Source organism: Grus americana, chromosome Z, assembly GCF_028858705.1.
Source record: "Grus americana isolate bGruAme1 chromosome Z, bGruAme1.mat, whole genome shotgun sequence".
Lineage (NCBI taxonomy): Eukaryota > Metazoa > Chordata > Aves > Gruiformes > Gruidae > Grus > Grus americana.
The window spans coordinates 14,503,113-14,528,589 of record NC_072891.1 but is presented as its reverse complement, the minus strand read 5'-3'; the positions used below and the strand labels follow the sequence as shown (position 1 = coordinate 14,528,589).

Below are 25,477 nucleotides of genomic sequence, written 5' to 3'. Positions count from 1 at the left end.
TTCTGTGAGAAGTTGCTAGAAGCTTCCCCCATGTCTAACAGAGCCAATGCCTGCCAGCTCCAAGACGCACTCACCTCTGGCCAAGGCCAAGCCCATCAGCGTCAGTGGTAGTGCCTCTGGGATAACATAGTTAAGGGGAAAAAAAACCCCAAAACTAGCAGTAGCTTTTGCAGCCAGAGAGAGGAATAAGAATATGAGAAACTTTGCAGACCCCAAGGTCAGTGCAGAAGGAGGGGGAGGAGGTGCTTCAGGTGCTGGAGCAGAGATCCCCCTGCAGCCCATGGAAAAGACCACAGTGACGCAGGCTGTCCACACGCAGCCCATGAAGGAAGGATGAGAGGGAGTAGAAATTCCTCCTGCAGCCTGCAGAGGATCCCACACTGGAGCAGGTGGAAGCACCTGAAGGAGGCTGTGACCTTGTGCAAAGCCCACCCTGGAGCAGGCTCCTGGTTGGACCTGTGGCCCCATGGAGAGAGGAGCCCACGCCAGAGCAGGTTTGCTGGCAGGACTTGCAACCCTGTGTGGGACACACGCTGGAGCAGTCTGGTCCTGAAGGATGTGATGGCAATTGGTGAGTGATCTCCCCCTGTCCTTATCTCAACCCATGAGCCTTTTGTTATATTTTCTCTCCCCTGTCCAGGGAGACTGATAGAGCAGCTTTGGTGGACACCTGGCCTCCAGCCAGGGTCAACCCACTACATTAATGTATGTCAGAATTTACCTGAAGTTTCTCAAACTCCTCTTGCTAGTTGGTAGTCTTGCAAGGGAAGTGAAAATTTCTTCCAGTATTAACTGTCTATGTTTTTCATACCTGGAGAACACCTATTTAACAGTTACAGGATTGTTAGAAAATTATTTATTGTTACATAAAATATCATTTGTTAAATATATTGTTAAAAATTACATATAGAAATATACACTTTACGTGACATTTAAATTATAATTAATGCATACTTTGTTTCTAATGCATTACTTTGTTTTTTCAAAGCAAGCATTTCTTTATAAAATACATTAAAACTTTTTCAAATACAGATTTTAAAATATCTTCAAATAACATAAATGTGTAATACCTTTTAAAAATACCGTATGTTTTTAAAATTTCTGTCAATGGTAGAATACACTATACAGGAAAGTAAAACAGTGTAATACTAAGCGTTCAGACTCCAATACAGAGCAAAACTTTATGGTAACAAAAAATTCTGTGAACACATGTATGTATTTAGAGTGCATTTGAGAAACCAGTTTTACTTCATATCCTAAGCTTTAATGTTTGCCTGACATGAAATATTCTTTCAATTTACAGGGTCAGGATGGTAGAGTTTGCCTTTCCTCTTATTTAGGCAGAATACTGGAGTACATCATCCTTACAAAGATGGAAAACTCCCACTTGAACAAGCACATCTGTTTTGCGCTGCATTTTTCCTGATATAACATTTTATCTGCCCCTTGAATTTTTCACATAGCCACCTCTTCTGCGGAAAAGATTTTATTCTATTACATAGAAGTAGCCTACTAGTTCTACACCTTGTTCCATTGCATAAATTCAAATCTTAACATAGGAAATAAGGAAAACCACATTGCTAAGATTTCTTAAGATAAGAAAGGACAGGTAAGAGGAAGGGGTTTGTGTTTACACTTTAAATGACATAACCAAAATTAAGAAGTTCCTTGCTTAAGTAGGATATTTCATGGTTTAGTAGACATGGTAGTGTTGGGTCAATGGTTGGACTTGATGGTCTTAGAGGTCTTTTCCAACCTTAAGACTCTATGATTTCATCCTATAGAGTACTTCGCAAATAGGGGCAGCTCAGGTAGATTTAATACTGTTCCTAGATTACATTACCAAACTGTAAAACATGCATGAATAAAATTAGTTCTAAACTCCAATTCTCTACCAGAGAGAAAATATAGCCTATGTAAATTCCCCAATAACTCTCAGAAGTACAGGAACATGAAACCACAAATTAAAAAGTACTTACTGCAGTCACTAATTTGATGGCACATAACTGTAGTTCACTGACATTTTCTACAAAGAAAGGTGTTATTCCCATAGACGATACCTATCAATGGAAAAAATTATTGTAAGTATATTTGACTAACAAATTGGTATTTATGCAGTTTCACAAGTAAGTTATTCATTCACCAGGTAAGGTTCAACAAGATGTATTACTTCATATTATTTGCAAATAAAGTTATTAAAGGATATTAGAAAGCAAGTCTTATGAGGAGCAGCTGAGGGAACTGGGGTTGTTTAGCCTGGAGAAAAGGAGGCTGAGGGGAGACCTTATTGCTCTCCGCAACTGCCTGAAAGGAGGCTGTAGCCAGGTGGGTGTCGGTCTCTTCTCCCAAGTAACTAGTGATAGGACAAGAAGAAACGGCCTCAAGTGGTGCCAGGGGAGGTTTAGATTGGATATTAGGAAAAATTTCTTCACCAAAAGGGTTGTCAAGCACTGGAACAGGCTGCCCAGGGAGGTATTTAAAAGACATGTAGGCATTTTGGGACATGGTTTAGTGGTGGACTTAGCAGTGTTAGGTTAACAGTTGCGCTCTATGATCTTAAGGATCTTTTCCAACTTAAATGTTTCTGTGACTCTGTATTTGAATACAATCAGGTTAAACTTTTCTTAAGTGTACAAGAAAAGCCATTGAAGATTTTGAACACTAAATGCTCTTCTCCTGCAGATTACCTACTACAAAAAGTTTGTACTGATTTCATACTTCATGTCACCGAGACAATCACACTTCACATTCTCTCTGGGAAAAGAAAAACAAATATTCTCAGACAGAAATTCTTCTGATAAAACTTACCTGAAGAATAGTTGTGTCAGTAAGAAGCTGAATCTCTAGCAACTCTGATAAGCTGCTGACAATGTCACAAACCTTGTTATACAACATCACTATAACTCTTTGCTTGTGGGTGGAACACTTGGCACGTTTTGCTTTTGAACTTAAAACACCACCTAGAAAATAAAAAATATCTTCATTAATTTTTTCAGTGTTTCATATCAAATATTAGAAAGATGATCTTCCTCAACAAGTGTCCCCAGAACAACTGCATGACTATAACTTTGTAAAAGCAATTGCTTACGGAAGAAAAAGTGGAAAGCAGGAATTTCACATGATTTTTCATAATTGTTCTAAATTCTGGACCTAAGATTTTTAGAAAGGTTCTTGGAAGTTGTACACCCACATCTAAAGGTATGCATGTGACAACAAAACTCTAACTGCTAAATAGATATTATAAAATATAAACTATGACTATAAAATGACTTACTCCTGCATATAATAACTACACATAGAAGCTGAACTTCAGACAAACTTCTAAATACTTTAGTCTTAAATACTTTACATTGACATTACTGCAGTAAACCAAGATGTTGTATGACTAAGTTATTCAGAAGATGCATTTCATTCATTGTTTTTTTACTCTACATTTCATCGTCCTCAAAGTAACACAAAGCAGTAATTCAGGATGCTGTATGTGATATAGAAGAACTATCAGTACAAGAGTTGCGTATAAAAATCTTATTCCAGACAGTTCTATCACTTGCATTGTCATACAATAGATTATGTTTTGATATATCTTAATGTGGAAATATTAAAAAAAAATTCTTAGCATACTAACCACCATGAGGATCCACTCTATACACAGGATCATACTGAGGATAGAGAGTGTTCTGCAAATGAAATTTCGTGTATTGAATAACTCTTTCTATTACGTCTTCAATATATACAGCTTTAGGCATATTTGGTGATGTCATAATATTGATAGCAGTAAGACAAGCATCAGCAGATTTTGTCACTCTTTCCATAATAAGATCTCTCCATAATCTCTCCTCATCTTCAGTGTCATTGTTCTGTAAGAGGAAAGAAAGCGTGAACAAGTCAAATTTTCATCCTTACCAAGTAAAAGGTAATAATGTTACCTTCATACACTTACATACATACACATGTATTTCCTTTGTGATACAAAAACTGTTTTAGAAATCAACTAATATTTCTTTTACTAGTAACATGTTTGTAATGTCTCCCCAAGTTACAAGTCTTCAAAGTCTCACTGTATACTTCTGCTAGAACACAAAGAAGCTTTTTGCATATCATTGGGAAGAACTATGAGGGAAGATTGCCACAAACTCCACTTAAGACTGATGTACCTCAAGTAAAATCTGAACTCATTCATCTAGTGTTTTCTTCAGTGTCCTTCAGCTGCTGCTTTGATCAGTCTAATTTTGCCACTAGAGGGAATTCTTACACAAAAAGACTGTTACAAGTCACATGAAACTCATAAGTACATGACTTTCTTGGCTTCATAGACCAACCCATCTATTACGAATGGGTTTAAAACATGTGTTATCAAATATGTCCATTTAGATTTAGCACAGGGTACAGAATCTCTGTATTTCTGTGTCTGTACAAGTTACAAAACCAAACACACATAAGGTTAATTACGACCACCCAGCACTACTTAAATACTTTAATTACATTATTTATAGCAAAACCACATAGAATTTTTCTTAGCTTTTCTGGTACAGATACAGCCTACAGAGAAAAAGAATCTTTCCTGCCTGTATGACACCATAGTTTAACACTGTTGACTTTCCTTGTAGAAATAAGGGGTTGGTGAAACAATATCAACCTTTTCCCTAAAAGATCTAAAACAATAACACAGTGCATTATATATATGATATATATATATGTATCCATAAAATCAACAGAAAACTGCAAATCATGAGATCTCTGTAAATTTCTTGCACGGAATGGCTTCAAGTAATTTGTTCCTTACACAAATGAGGCCTAAAAACTTTCCATGTAGTTTTAAATATTTTCTAATTTTTTTTGCTCATTAATCTTGGAAATAAGAATATGCAAGTGCACTCTGCATCTGAAAAACATCCTGACATGGAGGCAGGATATCTTAATGCACTGTAAAAGAAGTAAACTTACTATTTAGCAAAAGCTTTCTTTGCCATAATGATTTGAATCATGTTTAATAGGTTTTACAAAAAATTTAAAACTTGTTTGGCTAAAAATTACTTCTTTTTTTTCAATTGAAGCTTTGTTTTGGAATTGCAATAATTGGATAATTTCATTAACTGCTTAATAATCTTGAGTTTTACTACAAAAAGCTAAAAGAAAAATATAATTCAAAATCAGTAGCATAAAGACTTAATCACAGTGAAGCAAAGCAGGTAAACCAGCACCTTTTTTTCACTTATTTTTCATGTTACTAAAGACATTCAGAACTGTATACTGAAACTTTGAAAACCCTACAAACTACCTAGATGAAAGTATTCAGGTACTAATAGTATGTCTCTGGTTTTCATTTGCAAGTTCAAATTCCTCCTTTCCAATATAAATAATTACTCTCTATTTCTGGAGATCAAGGTATTTTTTTTTCCATAAAACTCAAGAAGTCTATTCTTGCTAGAATAATTGTTCTGACTTGAAAATGTAGAAATAAATAAATATTTGAAATATGAAATATCACATATCAACCTCATAAAACCTCCAAATCCCTATGTAGTTTTACGTATATCAGGAAAAAAAACCCTAAAATCTTAAACTTTCTGTTAATTTTGTTTATGTTGACAACTTTAATTTTGCAGTGTAAGAACAGACCTAAACAAAGTGCTTTCTCTTTTCTTAACGCTCAGGAGAAGAATACACTTTACATGAAAGCTGTAGTAATTCTTTCATTGCGTAAGGGATGTTTTATGGACGCATAGCAAAGTAGCAAAGAAATGTCTAATGGTGCAAATGACACCAGTTACCATGAATACTTCAGGATGAAACTATAATATTTAAAATTGAAACAAAAAACCCCTCAGTTGCTCCTGATACACCTGTTATCAGTACTATAGAAAAACATGTTTAGTACTGAAAAAATATAATCAATTGAATTTTACTTCAAACCTTGAAATTTGGCAATCTCAATCACATACATATTATATTAGAAACTCCTATCACACATATACAGAGTATTGGAAACTATCACTAATTAGGACTCAAGTGAAGAAAATATTTTACACAATACTGTGAAATTATGTAATTTGAAACTCACATGGTTAAGTAATGTAGAAAGCTTTGATCCATCTTGAATATTCTTCTCCAAAATATTCAGAACTTTTACTGTTTTATCTGTTGAGAGCTAAAACATTAAAAGAAAGACGTCAAACAACTGCAGGAACATAAAGATTCCAAACTGCTGAGAAGAACGTCCGTGGATGAAGGACAGAACTTGCTACAGAATCTGAAACACTTAGATTGCAAGCAATTTCAGATAAGGATTGGATCTTGACTTCTGTAGTTTCTGACATAGCACGACTGAGAATGCTGATAATATAACTAAACTATGTGAAATATATTCTAAGATTGCAATCAAACTGCACTTTCAACCAGCAAAATCCACAGAAATAGATTCAAAATTGCTTATCTGTTATTAATGTCATATAGTTATACACTTTTGCTTCTAGAAACAGAAATTTACTGAATCCAAGTATCAATCACAAATTCTAACTGACCATATGTAGAGCTTTATTAGAAAATCCAAATTCTGTGAACAAGCAGAAATAAAACTCCCTGATAGGAAATGTATTCTTAATATTAGTGTTAACTTCAAAGAACAAGCAAGTTGATAAAAGTAACTTAAACTCACTGATGATCTACAGAATTATGATTAAATAATTTGTAGAATATGCTAAACTTGAGGAGAACCAGTTTCATTCATTCAGATACTATTGGCACCCACCTTTAGAAGCAACAAAATTCTGATTTTATGTATGCATATATGTATGTATGTATGTATGAAAAATAGAGAAGAGAGGTTAAGGATGAGAACTATCAGGAAAGAGAAACACTCAGGCTGACAACAACCTGCAAAGGAAGGTATGGAGACTGAAAAGTCCAGGAAGAATATCTAAATTTTAGATTGAAGAAAACCCTTCAGAATGACTTTCATAGTACGTGGGTTCACAGACACTTCATCAACACAGTAAATGGTCATGAGCAGGCAGAGTAAGAGTTTAATATAAGACTGTCTGCAGCCAAGAGTTCCAGGAAGATAAGGAAAGCAAGAACATGGTTTCTAGAGGTGTGATACAGTTTGCACCAACAAAAAGTTCCCCTGAAGTTGGGAAGAGTATGGCAAAGAAACCACAACATGCAGTCTACAGAAAATTAATCTTATTATCATCTGGGGTGTTAAATCTTCTAAGTTCAAAAGGCTTTTTGGGAGAAATGCTGGAAGCAGGCAATTCAGTGTGATGCTGGCTGGACATCATACACTTATACAGCACTGATGGCATATATCAGAAAGGGTGGATTTTTTTACCTTGCCATCAGGCTCTGATTTACTGTGGTTGCTCCACAACAACTGCAAGGAGCAAAACCTATAGGCTGATGTGCTCTTGTGAAAGTAGATTAATTATTTTAGATTTTACTGCTTAGGCACAGGTATTACATATTGGCACATAGTCAGCATTGACACAGAGAAGGAGCATTCAACAAAAATATCTCAGCTTCAGAGACAGTAACAGTTAAGATGTGGTAACTTTTTAAGCACTTCAGCTAAGTCAGCAGAAGCACAACTGTTCACAGCATCTGTCATGTGCACACCTGTAAAGGGTGGAACGTTATTACAGGGGACATAAGTTTGTGTACGTTTATCAAATGTTATGTTCTAGAAGAGTTAAAGACTGAAGGTGTACCTTGTCCATAATGCCCATTGCCTTGATTTTTGCAGATTCACTACCCAACTCACTAAGCTGATGTTTTCCCAGTAGCAATTCCTGTGGAATCTCATCATCATCGCCTTAAAAAAAAATTAAAATTAACAATCATATTTCAAATTAGACTTAAAAGAAATCAGTATTTTACAGCCAATACGAAAAAGCCAACTGAAGAATAAGAACTGATTTTCCAAATGGCTAGCATCTAATAGTTCCAAATAGTTAGCATCTAATATTCCATCCATGACAACTTTTGCTTGTGTTAAATCAACAACTACTTGTTAAATATGACTGGTTCTGAAATATCATTTAACAGCCTAACATGAGGCATCCATTTCTGAAAGTCATAAACTAAAAATTTTTAGTATAGCAAAACCCATTTATTGCAGCTTTTGTGCTATCACCCTTATTTCAATAAAACAAACCTTACATGACTGTAGTCCTAATTCTAAAGTTCAAAATTGGGGAAGGGCAATAGATGAAAAACACATATGACATTAAGTACCTTGGGATACACTGTCTTCACCATATTTACCCTTACAAAAAACCCCATGATGTTACTAAAGACAGAAAGAACCAATGACTTAAGTTCTAAGTTCAAGGTTGTATACGCTATTGCTTTAAAACCTGTAGTAATTTGTTTATGATGCTCCTCCCCTTGTTCTAATCCTGTGACAAGGATGGTAGGAAAAAAAAAATCAACAAACACTGTATTATCCATTTCAATAGGAAGTCACCTTGGTCAACCTGAACTGCTTCCTCAGACACGTTAAAGCTGGCTGTTTTTCCACTGAAATGGATAAGGAGCATACAGTGATTCAGTGCCTCAGCCATAAATGCATAAGGACTCTGCTGCTTGAACTGAATAACCAAGCTCTGTTGGGTCAAAGGCCGCAATGCATGCAAAATTACGTGCGTCAGACGTTACTGGCAAGAGAACCATCTTATGTTAGCATTGTTTACAAAGATATGTTTGACAGAAGTAACATCCTAATGACAGGCATCCTTTCCACTCCAGGGGACTACTATTGGTCTCATTATGATTTATGCCCCTTTTGGATTCTGCAGGGAGGAGGAAGGAGGATCTTCTTCCTGCAGCAGCAAGTGAAATTGGAAAGGTAAAGGCCACCACTCAAGGTGGAAGCCATATAAATGCAGTATGCCCTTGCATGTATCACAGGCAATTACATCTACCAAAAAGGAAGTTTGAAAATAGAGATACACAATTTTTTTTGTTTTTCTTGCATTTCTAATTGGGGAAAGCATTTTGAAAATTTCTGATGCATTACCAAAAGCTGTAAAATCCATGTCTTCCAAATTTTCCAAAATATTCTCTATTGAGGCAGTAAACCTTTTGAAAGTCGAAGAATCCATCATTTCTGGTGAAAAAGAAAATTATAAATAATAATTTTATATACAAAACAGAAAATACAAACTGTAGAAAATAAATCTTCTAAAATTACCTTCAGGTGTTAATTTAGGTTCATAAGCTTTCCTCTTCTTTTGTTTTTCTTTTTTCTTCATTTTTCTAGCCACTAATTAAGAGAATAAAGAGTGAAACAAGTACTTTCTCAAAAACAGACTAAAGGATTATTTACAATTCTTACACTTGTATTCAATACTGCATGTAAAGATTTTTATTTTAAAATGTTTAACATATCCATTAAAATACACTAGTATTATGGAAAAAAAAAAAATTTGATCAGTTACCCTCACTGAGGCTAGGAGGAGGAGAATAATCATCCATATCAGAGTCATCAGGACTGCGATTACGATAACGGCCACTACCAGAAGTCCTCCTTCCTTCGTGATAATGACCACTTCTCTTATGGTCACCAGAACTTCTTCTGTCATGTTCTTCATACTCCCAAGCTTCATCTCTGTCCTTTTTATGTCTTTTACGAGAAGCTAGAAATTAAATGCATTTTCATTATAAGTACAAAAATTCTACTTTCAATAGCTCAAAATTAAACAATTTTAAACATTTAAAAGATGCATAGATGTGGCAGTTAGGGACATGGTTTAGTGGTGGACTTGGCAATGCTAGGTTAATGGTTGGACTTGATTATCTTAAAGGTCTTCTGCAACCTAAATAAGTGTGATTCTATGATTTGCAAGTTAAACAGTATTGTACAGCTGTTCTGTAAAACAAGTGAATGCTCTAAAACTATTATATAAAATTATGTTATGGCATTATTCTAATGATTTCTTTGGAATTACATGAAAACTGTGCCTGAAACCAGCAAAGACACCAGCAAACATTTAAAAATACAATTTTAGAAGGCATTTGTCCTTTTAAGTAAAGTGAGGAATGTGGAAAAAATCAAAGTGAGTTTCATCCTTTCATAAGAGAACATTGAGATAATTTCTTCAGTTACCTAAATCGTGACTATTACTGGGTGTCCATATTCAGTGATTGCTTTGCCCATCTAACACAGCAAGTTCGAATGAGACCTGGCAATCTAGTTGTTTAAAGACATTCTGTTTTGCCAAGGCAACTAAAATTTTGTCATTATATATACTGCAGGATATTCATTGTAAAGGAGAAAGCTGGAGTCACAATTCTGGGCCAGATAGCAAGTTAATACCACAGAAGGTTATTATAACCAGTTTTCAGTCAGGACCGAAAAGCCCCACAGAACTGAATGTTGAAAAACTGAGATAAATGTTTTATACAGAAACAGAGATTTGGTGGAAATAAAGTGGGGGAGCAGAATGGAGAGTTCCCTGTTACCTTCAAAGAAAGTCTCGCGTGTCTTGAAGGGGAGAGGGTGCTACGATGTAATAGAAAAACGATATAGAGGAGGTAGTTTCACTCATTAAATCAGCCAATTCTCCATTGTCTAATGTAGCAGGATAACTGGGCTACCACACAGATGTCTAACACAGACTATGCTGTGAAGATCAAAACAGCTCCAAACCACCACATTTTAGACTAGCAGAGTTTATACTTGTGAGCCTGCATGTAACAGCCCTGACATCTGTGTGTTTCTACCGAAGTCTCCTGAAGTTTAGAGAGGTATGACTGTATATGGGGTTGTTTCTGAGCATTTATACAGAACTGGAACAGAACTGACAAGTTCTTCCCACAATGCCAGTTTATTGAGAAGCACAGGATATATACCAGAATATAGTCACTAGTCAGCCCAGGCTCAGAATTAATAACAAAACCATTAAACCTGAGGCGATACTAAAGCTCTGCACTGCACCCGAGAGGGCTCCCACTTCTGAAAATGTAGTACAAAACTTCTGCACAGAGGTGGTCCAAGGTCTTTAATGTAATAACTCTGTTCAGGCTTTGATTCTGGATCAGACTGGCTTCTGGAGGCGCTACAGTCATGTTCATGATGCCTGAGCAACTAATACTGACTAAAATGGTTGAGAGTTAAATGTGATTGAAGAAATGGAGGGTCATCTTGGATACCTGGAGTGAGTGTATGGGAGAAGAAAGTGTGTTGTGGGAAAAGACTTTATACATCTTAACTTTTTCCCCTGAGACAGTTTATAGATCACAGTTTATAAATCATCAGTATCAATTCAAGCTCTGTAGGACGAATTCTGACCCCAGCTACATCTCCATCAGAAAAGTAACTTCCAATATTGATTTCCAGAAGAATTTTGAATTGACTAGTTTATCAATGCTGCACGACAAAACAGAATGTGTTACAGTTGTGCTGGCTCTGCAAGGCAAATAAGATGAACATGGGAACAGCTATGCACAATCACTGCTCTACAATATTTATTTTGAAGTAGATAAAATTGACCAAAAATGTAATTATTAATAACATTTCAAAAGTTATTATTGATTTTATACATAAAGACTATTTGGAATATAAACACGTAATCTTCTTCTGAATTCTGCCAAACATTTATGCAATAACACATTTAGCACTTATTGTATAAGAATGATGCACTAATTTTTAATAACTTATCATCTAATTTAATGGAATGTCCCTTCTTCACGAGATACCCAAATTTCTATAACAATCACTATTTCATATTTTTTGAAGTTCAATTTTAGACAACCAAAAGAATTCTGAAATACATACTTGTAATAATACAAATCTAATCAGTGTACTTGTCACAAGTCTTCCATTATCTTGATCACTTTGTCTCATTTTAACTCAATTCAGTTCTACAGTATCCTTTAAGAAATATTATAATTTATTTTTAAACCAGATGCCCTCACTGAATTTTTTAGAACGATGGCCAGATCTCTTGAGTGCATATAATGAATCTCAAATCCCTTGAAGCATACAATTATTGTGAAAGTTTTCCCTAATTTGCTTTACTTTGTATTTTACAATTTCAACAGCCACTGTGGCTAATAGGTAGATTAAGGTATCTGAAATTCTTGACAATTCTCTCCATTCCCAACCAACTTAAATTATTTTGCTTTATTTATTTTTTTAATTCACTGCTCTAGATCATTAACACCATTAACACGTGATATGACATGGCAAACAGACAACATAGAATCCTGAATGAAGCAAATAATCATTAATACTTTACCATAATCAAGACTGATTACAAATTACCTCAAGATCTCATACTCACACTCAAAGCAGCATTATTCAGTTATCATTAAAAGGAAAACCAAAGAAACAAGAGGATATTCTTTTCTGCTTCTTTGATAAAGATCAGAGGTATCATTATTATAACTTTTATGTGTATGTGTGCATAAGCACTGCGTATCTGTTGGATGCAAACTTGAAACAATTAAAAAGCAGAACAAACAAATCTTTATCTTTTGGACCCTAAGAAAGACTAAAAAGTAAAACATTGTGTCTTACAAAAGTTCAGTAAGATGTTTATATAAGCAAAAGTGGAAAGAGTCTAAACTTGGGAAAAAATCATTATAAGCAAGATGCCTTCTCAGATTAACAGCAATAGGCACTTCTCCTGTGGCCTTGCATGGGTAACACAGCTAAGACGTTAACTCAGACTGATTCACTCCATTTTAATAGAGTTTCTTTTCAGTGTTGACTAACTGAACCACCATATAGACTAACGAACTATACTCTTAATTAGGAAGTAGGAAATCCTGTCCTTAGAAGCATTTTTTTGACCCTTAGGAACTTTATCCAATTGCACAACAAAATTCTAAATACAGCTTCCTCTCTTCCCTTGAAAATAGTTAATTCAAGAATAGTATCATCAGCAAATGGTATTTTGAGAAGCCAAACAACTCCAGTTTTTCAAGCAACATGCCAGAGAAATAATAGGAGAACAAATATTTTAAGAAACTTCTGGGCAGTAAGAGTCTCAATTTATTATGTCAGAAAAATTCAAGAGGGGATCCATCACTTATCAATAAATCTAAGAATAATTTAAAATTTATTTACTGAAATTCTGTGCTGATTTAGAGGATATTTTCCTTAATCTGATTGGCAAAACATGTTTCATAGTAAAACTGAAAAAAAAATTTAAAAAATCTAGGGGGTGGCTTCCCATAAGGTAATTAGGAAGAAAAATTTAAATCAAGTAATTTTTCTTTTAAAGGAAAAAAGGGTTCTTAGTCAAGTAGTTGTCAGGACAGTAAACTTGTTTTCATATGTTTTAGGGTAGCCACCTTAAAAAAAAAAATCTTTTTGTAAAAGCAAAATATTAGCTTTCTTTAGCAGTAGGAACAGAATGATGTACTACTTACATTCAAAAGCTTCTTCACTGTCATTGTCTTCATCAGAACTGATTTCAGCATATTTTGGTTTCTCATTAACTGTGCTACGTTTGCGCTTGTTCATTTTCACACGTTCACAAAGTGGCATGGTAGATTCAATTTCTGCCAGGAGCTCAGGAGGCAACTCCTTTAACACTGACTGATCTATGCTACCTATTAATGGAGAGTAAGAAGAGCAAATGTGAACCTGAAGATAAAAGTAAGGGCCCAACACTACAGTCCTTTCTCAGGAACTGCTTACAATATATCCACTAATAACCACAGTTAGATATACCTGGATGTACTTGACACCCTTCAAAGTTGCATTTATTGTTCACACTTCAATTAGAAATTAACAAAATAAATTGTATATACATCTTCAATAAAATATTTTGCCAGGCATATAAATATAAACAAATTCAAATTGGTGAATTGCCTTTCTAAAAATATATCCCTGCTCTACTTACCCAAAATTTAGTCTTATTTCAGTTCATCCCCTGAATTTAACAGGTTTTCTAACAGTGTAGGTAAATTAAAGATTCTTTGTGCCTCATTAACAGTTCTGTTTATTCTCATTCATATTATTCAGTGTACACAACACAGTAATCTTCCCTTTTCCAGTAAGGAGGGACAACCTGCTGCAGAACCTCTGGAGTTTTATCCTTAAATACAGGCCAAATCGTTGACAATACAACCTCTGCCTCAGATTTTTTTTTCTTACTTCCTACTATTAGGTTTTCTAATGCAACCCAAATTTTTTGCTTGATTTTGTTGCAAAGCAAAGTTGAAAGATTTTCATTTAATATAGACGAACAGCTAGCTGGACCACATCAGGTTTCTCTTCCACAGAGGTACATAGGTAGAAAATGTCACATGATTCTCATCACATTTTGAAACTATGATTAGAACCATATGTCATCAGAATGAAGGAGATTTGCAGTCAAATTTTTTTACAACTAACACAAGGAAACCAAATTAATGCAAAAGTATTTCCTGGAGTTTTGTTTACAAATAACGTATTGCAGATTTGAAGATTATCGGACTAAACTGTTAACCTTTCTCCAACAAAACAAACATCTTTGTCAAAAGCGCGCCTCTCTCTCCTTCCCAAACCATACTGTATTATTTAGAAAGGAACTCACATGCCAATTGCTATACACACACAATCCTCCAAAAATCATCTTCTAAATGATAATTCACTTTTTAATTGCATTTACTATATCGCTAACATAAATTTCTATAATTTACTTCCATTTTTACACTAATACACTATCTTCTAATCTAAGATTAGATTTTCTTGTTTTCTTTCCCTCTTTAATTATCTTTTCCTTGAATTAGAAGAGCCTTAATATAAGAAAATAGTTTCCAGCAACAAAATTTTTAAAAAGTCTCATATATTATTGGTTTCACATCTATCTACAACCATAAAAATTGCATATAAGCAATTAAACTAATGATCAGAAAACTATTTTTTATAATGCTCAAGTATGCTCATCAAGTGATCTCATTTAACTGCATTTTTAAAAAAGATTTGATTTAAAATATAGGGTGTTTCTAACTGAAGCAGGGAAATATCTGTAAAGTAAAACTGATAACGAAAGTTGTGCCTGCTTCCCCTATGCTGTGGTCACTCTTCTTTGTATTATGTTGCCATCCTTACATAATCACCACCTGCCAAAGTTAGCTAAATTCTCAATATTGCTTTCAAAAAATGCGAGACAGCATTTCACAGTGTGGTTGATCACGTTGCTGTGACATGATTATTCTTTGCAGGCTGGGCACTTGATTGAAGATAGGCAGAAGTGTGTCACAGACAGATTAGTTCCTCTGTGTGTACCAACAGCTGATTGTATGCCAGCCAGGTCTAATCTGCATGCTGCATAGCCATGTCTGAGGAGTGGTGTCCACACACTAATACTCCATGTCTCTTTGTACATGTATACAGTGCCTGAAAAGACTTAGCTTACATCCAGTCCCAGACTACAGGAAAATTCACATACACAAGTTTTAAGACAATTTCCACAGGTGAAATTGCTAGAGAGGCTCAGATCCAGTCCCAGACTACAGGAAAATTCACATACACAAGTTTTAAGACAATTTCCACAGGTGAAATTGCTAGAGAGGCTCAGATCCTGGTTCTCTAACATGTATTCTCAATTTTATGCACTGTTGGTAATTTCATTGAAATCAGTGGGACTACACACAGACAGTATAAAGACTACAGCAACTCTGGCCAAACAAAGACATTGCAAAAGCCAGCTACAAGTAAAGGAACAAAAGTTGCATTAAATCCACAAATAACAAACAAAAATCACAGACTACTGCTCTCCTACCTCCTAAGAATATGTATTCTTGCTTTCCTTATTGATTTTGTTCCCAGGGTAGAACACTACTCAATCTTTAAAAATATATCAATTACCACAGTATTAATTAGACATTAATGAAAAAAAATGCAGCTACTTCAAATATTTCAAAAGATCACTTTATTTCCTTCTCAAAAGTTCCAAGTTTTCTATGTTCTCCAGTGTTAAATTCAACTAATGCTTGAATTGCACTCTCTCCTGTTACAGATATTTCAGATGACAGTATAAGCTTACACTTTCTTCTTTTATTAGGGAATATGTAAAGTTTTCTTTATTCAAGTGGAGAATAGCAGAAGAGAGAACAAACAGAATTACTGTAAAGTTTTCTATGAGCTATCTTTAAAGTTTTTGTTTCTGTAACAATGTTCCCTGGAGCAAGTCTGCTGCATGCCCAGTTTCCTTAGCTGCTGAGGATTGTAAATAACAAAACCTAAAAAAAGTTTATTCATGCAGTACAAAGGAGTTAAGCATGACTGCACATGTATCTACAATTCTGATATACATGGAAAAGGACTCCCCATCCTTTCTGAAGAAATCCAGGGATATTACATACTGTGGGACTCCAGTCAAGAGCTTGCTAATACTTATTTTACTCTATTACTTGTGTTATGTCGAGTTAGGGCAACTCAATCTTCACTAGAAACATGTTACGAAATTCCTTCTTTATACCTCTGTATTTTATAAGGAAGGTATTGCTTCTTTGTTCAAGGTAGTAAAGAAATACTTAAGACAATCCAGTCACATGGCAACAAACATTAGGTTATAAAACCCATGCTAATGTCTTTTCAGTTTATGGGATAATTTTCAAAAACTATTAAAAGAATATACAGCACAAATCCCTTTGAAAATATCTACAAAAACATGTATGATCACCTTCAGTTTTTCCAATTTCTTTGATAAATTTGCTAAGATCTGGTACCTACTTTCATGTTTCCTCTGTAATCAGTTACGTTCGCCTCTAGATTACATGGATTTTTAAATAGCTAAAAAGTTACTTCACAAGTTAGTAAGAATGCCTCAATAAATTAGCTTTCTGAAGAACTGTCCTCATCAATGGAATAACTCATTTTTTTGCAGTGTCTGTGATCAGTGTACACAACATGCCTGAAATGGGCTATAGGCAACAGTCGTCTTCAGACATCCCTTACACATATTCTCAAAGGTGCTGTAACTATTAAAACAAACAAACAAAGAACAGAAGGAAAGTGCCATCATAACAAAAGCTTTGTCTCACTGTAAAGAACAGCATGCTAACAAACTCCACATTAATGAAACTGAAGGACAAGTCAGAGAATAGCTGTAAGAACAATTCATGTCAAAGAACTGCATATATGAACAGTCACCACTTCTTCAGTGCTTCTCTAAACGTATGCAATGCTGTCCATGACTTACATAGTAGTTGCTTGCTGGATGAAGAATAAGTTGTTCTTTTTGTTTGACTGTCATTATCAAAACATTTCTTAGAAAAGGTATTCAAGAGTTCAGATGATATTGAATATCCACTGACCATCAAGATACTTGTTTTCTCACCAAGCAATTCTTGACAAAATACAATACAGTTAAAGATCAGCCAGACAATCTCAGCTAAAGTTAGTCAGTAAGCCTCCTCCCATATTCTATTTTAAGCTTTTCAAAGGGTTTTGCCATGTATAGTATGTGTAGTAGACAGGTTTCTACAAGTATCTAGTGAATGTAGTATTTCCCTTCCTCATGTATGACTTACAAAAAGAATGGAAAGGCACAGATCTGATTCAAAGTTCAGTATTGGGTTTTGTTCATAATTTCATGGGTAGTTTCAAGTTTGTAGAACAGCCTTTAACTTTAGCTAATACATACGCATCTCTAATCTTTACAAGGATCCAAAATCACTTTGCCTTGCATTTGCAAGTTAAACAGATCTCTCTGATCCAGGCAGATTAATGCCTTCAAGAGAGGCTGAATGTTAAAAAAAAGGTAACATCATGATGGACTTTTACTGGATCCATTCAATATGGACAGGACAATTATTTTTTGACACAACAATCAGAGTGTTCATATGAGTTTCACCTGGCTTATTATAACAACTTCAACCAAGCAGCTATGGAAAAGTGGATGATGCTTGCTAATGCTTAGGTCAGCTTTCCAGGATCAGAGAGGCCATTTCTGCCATAAAATCAAAACCAACACTAATAAACTCTATTATCTTCTCAGTAATGATTTATCTTTTGCTTTCTAAACTATGGAAAACAGAAGTAGTTTACATTTTGGTGTAATCTCCTACAAACTAACAAGCCATCAAGATTCAAATATATTTAGAAACCTGAATTCCAAATTGCTACTTCCGTAACTATAAGAAACAGTTAATACAGTGGAAACAATCCATATCAGTTTGCTTATATTGTTACTTTTAAAATACTTGTGACATCAAAATTGCTTGTTTGCAGATACATCTATTGTGGTAAATGAACAAGTGCTTGAAGAAAAACTGCGTCTGAAGTTCATTTCAAAGCTGAGGTTCATGTGCATTAACTCTTTTGCATAAATAAGCCTCCCATAAATACTGTCTTTTACATTACTGTGTGCTAATAGTTTGTAATAAGCAAAGCTGCATTTAATGCAATTTCATATTTGTAATCTCTATATATTGTATTTTAAAATGCAACTTTTTACAGTTCTCAAGATATTATATAAAAGAACACGCAAGGCTCTAGGAGGGAACAGTGCCATTTGTTTGGGGTGAGGATATGAATCTTAACTTTGCATTTCTCTGTGTTTAGAAATTTAAGTTTAGCCACTCCCCACATTCTCAAACTTCTACACTAATGAATTGCCACGTCTTCATTTCGACATGAAAAGCCTACAGACTGCAGCTCAATTTTGCCCTCCTCTTGCTCCTTTTTTGCCACAGAAGTCATTTCCTGCTACTGGACTCTTCGTATTTTGCTGATGACTAGTATATCCAGTCTTGCTGTTATTCCACAGAGGCCAAGCTCACCTTCCTTACATACCCCCTCTGAGCATTTGATAGAGGATCTTCCTCCCTTATGTATTATCAGCTTACTGACTAACTTTCTCAAGTAATTTTGGGTCACTGCTATAACTACACTGATAAAACCTCCTATGTCAGACATATATGCAGGAAGGAAGCAGTTTCTTTCTGGATTGGCTCAAACAACCTTCAAATTCTCTTCTAAATCAAATAAAATACACTCTTACTCCGTAACAAGAGTGCCTCCTCCTTGTTGGATAGCCGTGTCATCGTAACTACAACAGCACAGACCCACAGCTTAATTCTACTACAACCATTCATGCAGATAAGGTTCTATTCTAGATAACGTAACTAAAAGAAAAAAAGAGGGGATAAAAGTACTTCCTTAATTTATAAAGATGTTTGGAAAATAAACACTCTTAAAATAGTTAAATACTGTTACAGTACAGCACTCAGGCACTACAGTGCAAAGGGCCAGGTGACTACCTGTGACTGATGACAGATTATTGGTTAAAACTGAAAATTTTTGGATATTTCTCAGTGTGCAAATTTAATGACATCCTTTCCACCAGGCTCTCCCTTAAAATTCTCGTTATATGGTGCACGGAGCCCTTGGTGATCAGAGTCCCTTGACCACCAGCTTCATGCTCCTCCAAATAATTCAGTGCCCTGGAGAGATTCAAGAATAGAAAGGGAAACACAGGGAAATCACAATCCTTTTCTCAAAGAGGAATTTAAGGAGCAGATGTACCTTCCTCATACCTAAGACATGTTATCTCAATATCCTATCATCAGCTGAAAAACCATCAAACAAATACTAGTTAAAATAATCTGAGAAGCAGTGCATTTACTCCAGCAGCTTTCCTCCTTCCTCTCCCATTCTCTGCCTTAAAGTTTATAGAAGGATATACAGCTACATCCTATAAACAGGATATAACCCTCTGTTGAGCCCCTTACCCTCACCTTTTGACTACATTCATGAAGGGGTAAGTCCTGAGCTCAGCTCGCGCACGCACACACACCCCCCAGAAAGAAGGTGGCGGACTGAGATGCCTTCACCACCACCCAAGGGACTGCGCCTACAGGATTCTCTGCTGCAACAAATTTGGCAGGAGGGAGAGAAATACTGTTAGGAAGAAGTAGGTCCTATACCATTCCATAGAACCTGCTTGAACACATCTTTCAAAATAATTTTTCCTCATCTGCCCCAATACTGGCACAAAATGAAGGCTCCCAGCCTTAGTCTAAAATAACTGAAGAGCTTCAGACTCCCTGCTTAGACTCCAGTCCTTTAGCTCTGGCTTGAAAAATGAGACCCAGCCAGCTTGGTGGACCAAAGAAGAATATGGACACAGCAATAGAATAATTCCATGACACAGCAGAGGTCATCATTGCCCACAGCTAACCAGCACAGATTCAAAAAGGTTTTTACAACAGTACAAAATACTCTCATAAGCCAGAAACATTTTTTGATGGAGGGAAGAGATTTCCAAAGAGCACTCAAAGATACAGGCAGAGAGCAGGGAATATATCCAACATACACTCTCTGAAGATGCCAAGAGAACTCACATTTACACTGGTATCAATGATTTCCTCAAGCTATCTGATTGCTGTGGCAACTATAGCCACAAGTTATTTTATTTCTTATTACTATTCACTGGCTTTTTGCATTAAAAAAAAAAAAGAAAAGAAAAGATAAAAGGAGGGTAGAGCAGTCTAGTTTGGCAAGATAACCACAAAAAATACAGTGGTACTCAGAGTAAAATGGAGCAAGATTGGCCACTGAAATAAATGCAGTGCTGCACAAATGCCCTCACTTTTATGAATCAGTGCCAGGTAATTGCTTTTGTATTTTGCTGTCATTGCTTTTGAACATATGCATTGAAATTTAAGCCAACTCAATTTATTGTATTAAAAAGTTAAGGTGTATAAAACACAGCATGTAATTTTCTGTTACTATTAATGTCTGGAATCTGAAATTTATGATTGATGTATTTTCCCAGCCATGTATTCTGATTAATTTAAAAACTGAGCCATGGGGCCTCACCTAAGAAAAAAGACCTTAATTAAAGAAAATCAAATTACAGCTCATAATTTTTCTTCTCATAAAAGAAAAACTCCTATATAGGCAATATAATACAATCCAGATCTTTGCAGAGAATAAGCAAAACAAACGTCATCTGATTTGTGACTATAGGCATATCAAGAAGATCTGCTTTTTCCTCACTCCATCATGGAAAGATTCTCACCTTTATCACTGAACTTATCACATGAAGCTACTCTTGCTTTGCTTCTTCAAAGTAACTTAATTACATAAGCAACAACAACAAAAGATTGCTGGTGGTTTAGCTTTTAATATAAAATACTACAGGAAAGTTGCTTGGAAGATAATTAAACAGTATGCATATTTAAGGAACCTTTATTCAAAGCAAACAACAGTTTGGTAATTTGAAGAATGAAAAAGGTCTCATCCTTTTCTGTTCATTGGTAATGTTCCCGTGGAACAAAAACTAAACTCCAGATTTGAAATAAACAGTTTAAATTTTCTTACACAAAATCAGCCTCCTAAACCAGCTGAAAATGTCAAGCAACAGAAAAGTTAATTTACCAGAAGCAAATGTGAGGCTTTTCCCTATTTGTATTTTGCCAAATTTACCCTTTGTTTAGAAGAAAATTCAAACAAAAAATTTTGAGCACATATCCCTGCACGTAAGCCAAGAAATAACATCCATAGATAGATACTTAGACACATGAACAGGTTTGCATTGCATATTGTAATTGACGTCAGACAAATTGCTGGCCCACATTTTTACATAGTGCAATGCATTGTTGCAAAAATTATTTATGCAAAATAGCCTTAGGTATTCCCAGAAGTAAGAGGAACCTGATTAAGCATCCATGTCCATGAACCAAAGGCAGTTTCAGACCTTCAACAAATTGCTCTGACAAATTAGGTAATAAATTTACATCACTTACATGTGCCAAAGTAATTTTTCAGAAATGAACTAATTAAACAATGCACTCCTAAATCAGCAAACAGACAAAGCATCATGTTTTGGATGAACCAAAGTACAATGAAACTAGTGGGTTTGATCAAGTTTATTGTTGCTGCTAAGAACTAGATGTGCAACATGCATAGTTCACTCTTACTACCCAGAGAAAACTTAAGAACAACAATGACAACAAGAATTGGAATATTTACCTTAGTGGCAAAGACTAAAGTAGGAAATAACTTAAAGCAGCCTCCAGGCAAAGCAGTGTGCTGAAAATATCTCCTATTGTACTGGTAACAGATCAACACAAGAAAGGACTCCAGTGTGCAATGGCTGAAATCCTGCTGTCTAACCATACCAGTTTATCCAACATCTACTTAAAAAAACCAGTGCGAAAAAGGAAGACCCCAGGGAGTATGTCCAATGCCCATACAAATCGCATCATACTTTCTGGCACAGGACGGACACACCATAACTAAAAAATCCGTGCAAGTAGGAACAATCCATTCCAGTGCAAAGCATGCTAGAGAAATGAGATCTTCCTAGACTATTGGATTTAATGGGTTATATACAGTTTGGGTTTGGCTGTTCACTAAACAATGCCTGGAATTTTTTTCAAACTGTGAACCTGTTCAATATAGAAGGAGAAAAAAAAATAATTAGGGCTAAATGGACCAAGCGTATATTAAAACGGATCCTCTGCAAACCCAAAATACATTTAAGTACTTCTGATGCCACAAGGGACAGCCAGCTCCTCTTCTACTCTAATTAAGTTGAAAAGAGGTATTCGCTAATATCTCAGAAAAGAGGAAAAATAGGAAGATTGTAGAATTCTTATGAAAGTGATTTTTTTTCCTAAAATTCCAGTTAAATTTAGAATTTAGGAGAAGCTTTAAAGATTTCAGAAGAATCATTATAAACTTCTTGCTATAAACCATGATTTTTTTTCTCTGAAATGTGGCATAATTTTCTGTAGAACTTCAGAGAAAGTAATGACATGCTTGATCCACCTGCACGCACATGCAATATGCTTAGTTGGTTATTTCTCTGGCTTTTCCACATGCAAATGCATTTACACTACCAGGAACTCCAAGACTGATTTCAAATTTCAGATTTGTGGAATTATGGGCTTTCACAATGGTGATCTTTACAAAAGCACCATCAATAGTTCCTCCAGTTACTTCCTTGCAGCACAGCTGCTTGCCCCACTGATTTCAGGGAGTACAACAGTGTGTCTGTTTCGGCATCAAGAGATTATTACTTTGGAAATAAATTTCAGTGAACTCTAAAATTTGCTTGATGTGTTAACATCCATAAGCTATTTTTCTCAAAGGTTAGACAATTTTGTCCTTATAGAAATCCTACAGATGAAGGATTTAAACTAATGTTTAAAATTCATACTCTTTTTGTCCATAGTTTTCAGCTGTACCAGAAAGTATTTATGAGTAGCTCTGTTGTGCTAACTAGAAGTCTGAGAGCCCCACAAGTTGGCTCACTGAGCCAACACAATCTAGATATAGCTTTTCATCCTGGAATACTCCCTTTCTTGTCACTTCTATCTAGAAGATGAGCACATAATTGATTACTCTGCTTCACAAGTGAGACTATTTCCAGCAGCACTAGAACTCAAAGACGGACCATGATGTTACACAAATGCCAAATTATAGTTACTATAGGCCCTGAAAAAGTCACCTGGAATTAAAAAAAAACCAAAACCAAAACAACAACAAAAAATAACCAAACCAAAACAAAAACCCCAACAAAACACATAAACACAGAACACAGAAAAATCCAGAAGCATTGTTTTAACTCTATGACATGAAAGTGATTAAGCGGTAAGTTTTTTAGTTGTTCCTGTAAGAATATGTATGAAGAGCACCTTTGAAGAAACGGCAAATTTTCACTCAAATTACAGATCATAGCAGCAGAGAATGCAATATATTTAGGAAGACTTGTAGTGAGCAACAAAAACCTGTGTTTAAAGTTCTATGTTGTACAGATAATGAAATCCTTTAACAATCTATACAATGAAGGAGTAGCATTCAGATCAGATTTTTTTTTTAGAACAAACTTTTTAGGTGATATTGGAAGACCCAAAAGTGTTTCCGCACAAACCTTCAAAAACTTACACTCATTTGTCCTAGAACTAAAACTTGCATTACATATATGGTGCTTATTTTGAAAAGGCAATCCTTCAAACATATTATAAACCAACTCAGACATCTCCTTACACAGACAGCTTCTCTCATTATTCATATCTGTTTCATACTTCAACAAAAGAAAACTTGTCTTGTTCAGAATGTAGTAACTGTGAAACTGTTAACAGCTCCCATCCCAACACGGTTCATCAGTACAGTTCTAAGAAGCAGCAGAGAAGGTATTCGCTGAAGCTCTGAAAACAAAGGATACCAAACACAACCTCCTCATTGCAGGCACAAATTCAAACAGAAAAGTTTCATGGATCCACCAACAACACACATTTGCATTAAAACCAGGATAAAAGGCATTCGCAGATGTTAAAACCATAGAAAAAAGTGTTAAAATTCATTCTGTCCTGGACAAAACAGGCCATAAAACTTCATCGTAAGACCCCTTACAAAATTACTATGAAAAAAATTTCCATAATGTTGATCTAAGCTAGAGTGAATCTTTCAGAAAAATGCTCAACCACTAGAAGAGAATAAAAAGTCGCTTCTTCCTTGTAAATGCCAAAAGGGACTGTTGGGATGATTCAATATTAACAGTCGCGTACAGGCTATCCCTCCCATTCATACAATAACAAAATTTCAAACCTGTCTATAAAATTTGATTAAAATGTTACTTTGTCTTTTTACAGTACAATGCAAGGCTTATCCACATGCACAATAAAGGTATGATTTTAAAATTTAAAATTTACTGAAACAATGTTAAAAGTTGTATAGACTTTCAGTTTGCAAAGCATCAAGTTTAGCTTAAAACAAGTAAATTTTACTGAGTTTTGTAATGAATGGGCATTAGTCCCTTAAGACTGAATGACTACCTAAATGGTGTTTTGAACTAGCTAAACTAATCCTGTTTTAAACTGGATTTCAGATAAATCACAGCAATGATGTTGTACATGACAAAGCCAGGAGAAGACATTTTCTTGGGGGATGGATGGATGAGAAAGCAAAAACAAAGGACAAGAAATACAAGGAAGTAAAATAAGGAAAGATAAAGCAAAATATACTAAGCTACATGAAATAAGAGGGATGTGAGAAGTGGAATAATGATGCTAAAAGGCAACACTAAAAAAGATTTGCTACAATCTATTAAGAAATATAGGATGAACTAAATAAAGAATTTTTATGAAAATTACATTTCCTAATGTATTAAAATGTTTATAACTAAAAATGGCACAAAGTAAAAGTGAATGCTATTTCTCTCAACTGGATTGAAGACATTATGGCAATGGCTTGAATATTTTCTGTATCATTCAGCTGTTGACACAGACTTTGGTTTATGAAGAGAAATCTTTAGGAACCTTTTCAAACATTTGAGTTCCCCTAGTTATCTAGCATAACATACCCTAGGAAGTAAGTCACCAGGAAGTTGGGCAAAAAAATTTATAAAACTAAAAATACACATGAAAACTCTGACATTCAAAGACACTTTCTCCAAAATCTGCCTGGCTGAACACTCAAAACTTGATTTGTAAGAGAAACATAGTTACAACATTATTCTTTCCATGAAACCTATTTCTAGTGCCACTGTAAGAACCTTATTCTGAATACAACAGCAAAAAGACT

The 25,477-nt window shown here is 35.1% G+C and overlaps 1 protein-coding gene across 5 annotated transcripts in view; it reads right to left on the bottom strand.

Moving 5' to 3' along the window:
* NIPBL (NIPBL cohesin loading factor) overlaps positions 1-25,477 on the bottom strand; it is a 165,208-nt gene that overhangs the window by 35,930 nt on the left and 103,801 nt on the right. For 4 of the 5 annotated variants that reach the window (XM_054809656.1, XM_054809659.1, XM_054809657.1 and 1 more), the window contains 10 exons: positions 13,378-13,560; positions 9,438-9,635; positions 9,191-9,262; positions 9,017-9,106; positions 7,707-7,810; positions 6,062-6,148; positions 3,626-3,857; positions 2,809-2,960; positions 1,980-2,060; positions 722-822 (listed from right to left, as the gene is read on the bottom strand). In XM_054809656.1, the coding sequence (XP_054665631.1) occupies positions 722-822; positions 1,980-2,060; positions 2,809-2,960; positions 3,626-3,857; positions 6,062-6,148; positions 7,707-7,810; positions 9,017-9,106; positions 9,191-9,262; positions 9,438-9,635; positions 13,378-13,560 (1,300 nt within the window). The remainder of the gene's footprint in view (positions 1-721; positions 823-1,979; positions 2,061-2,808; positions 2,961-3,625; positions 3,858-6,061; positions 6,149-7,706; positions 7,811-9,016; positions 9,107-9,190; positions 9,263-9,437; positions 9,636-13,377; positions 13,561-25,477) is intronic. The other variant, XM_054809660.1, reaches the window with a different exon arrangement.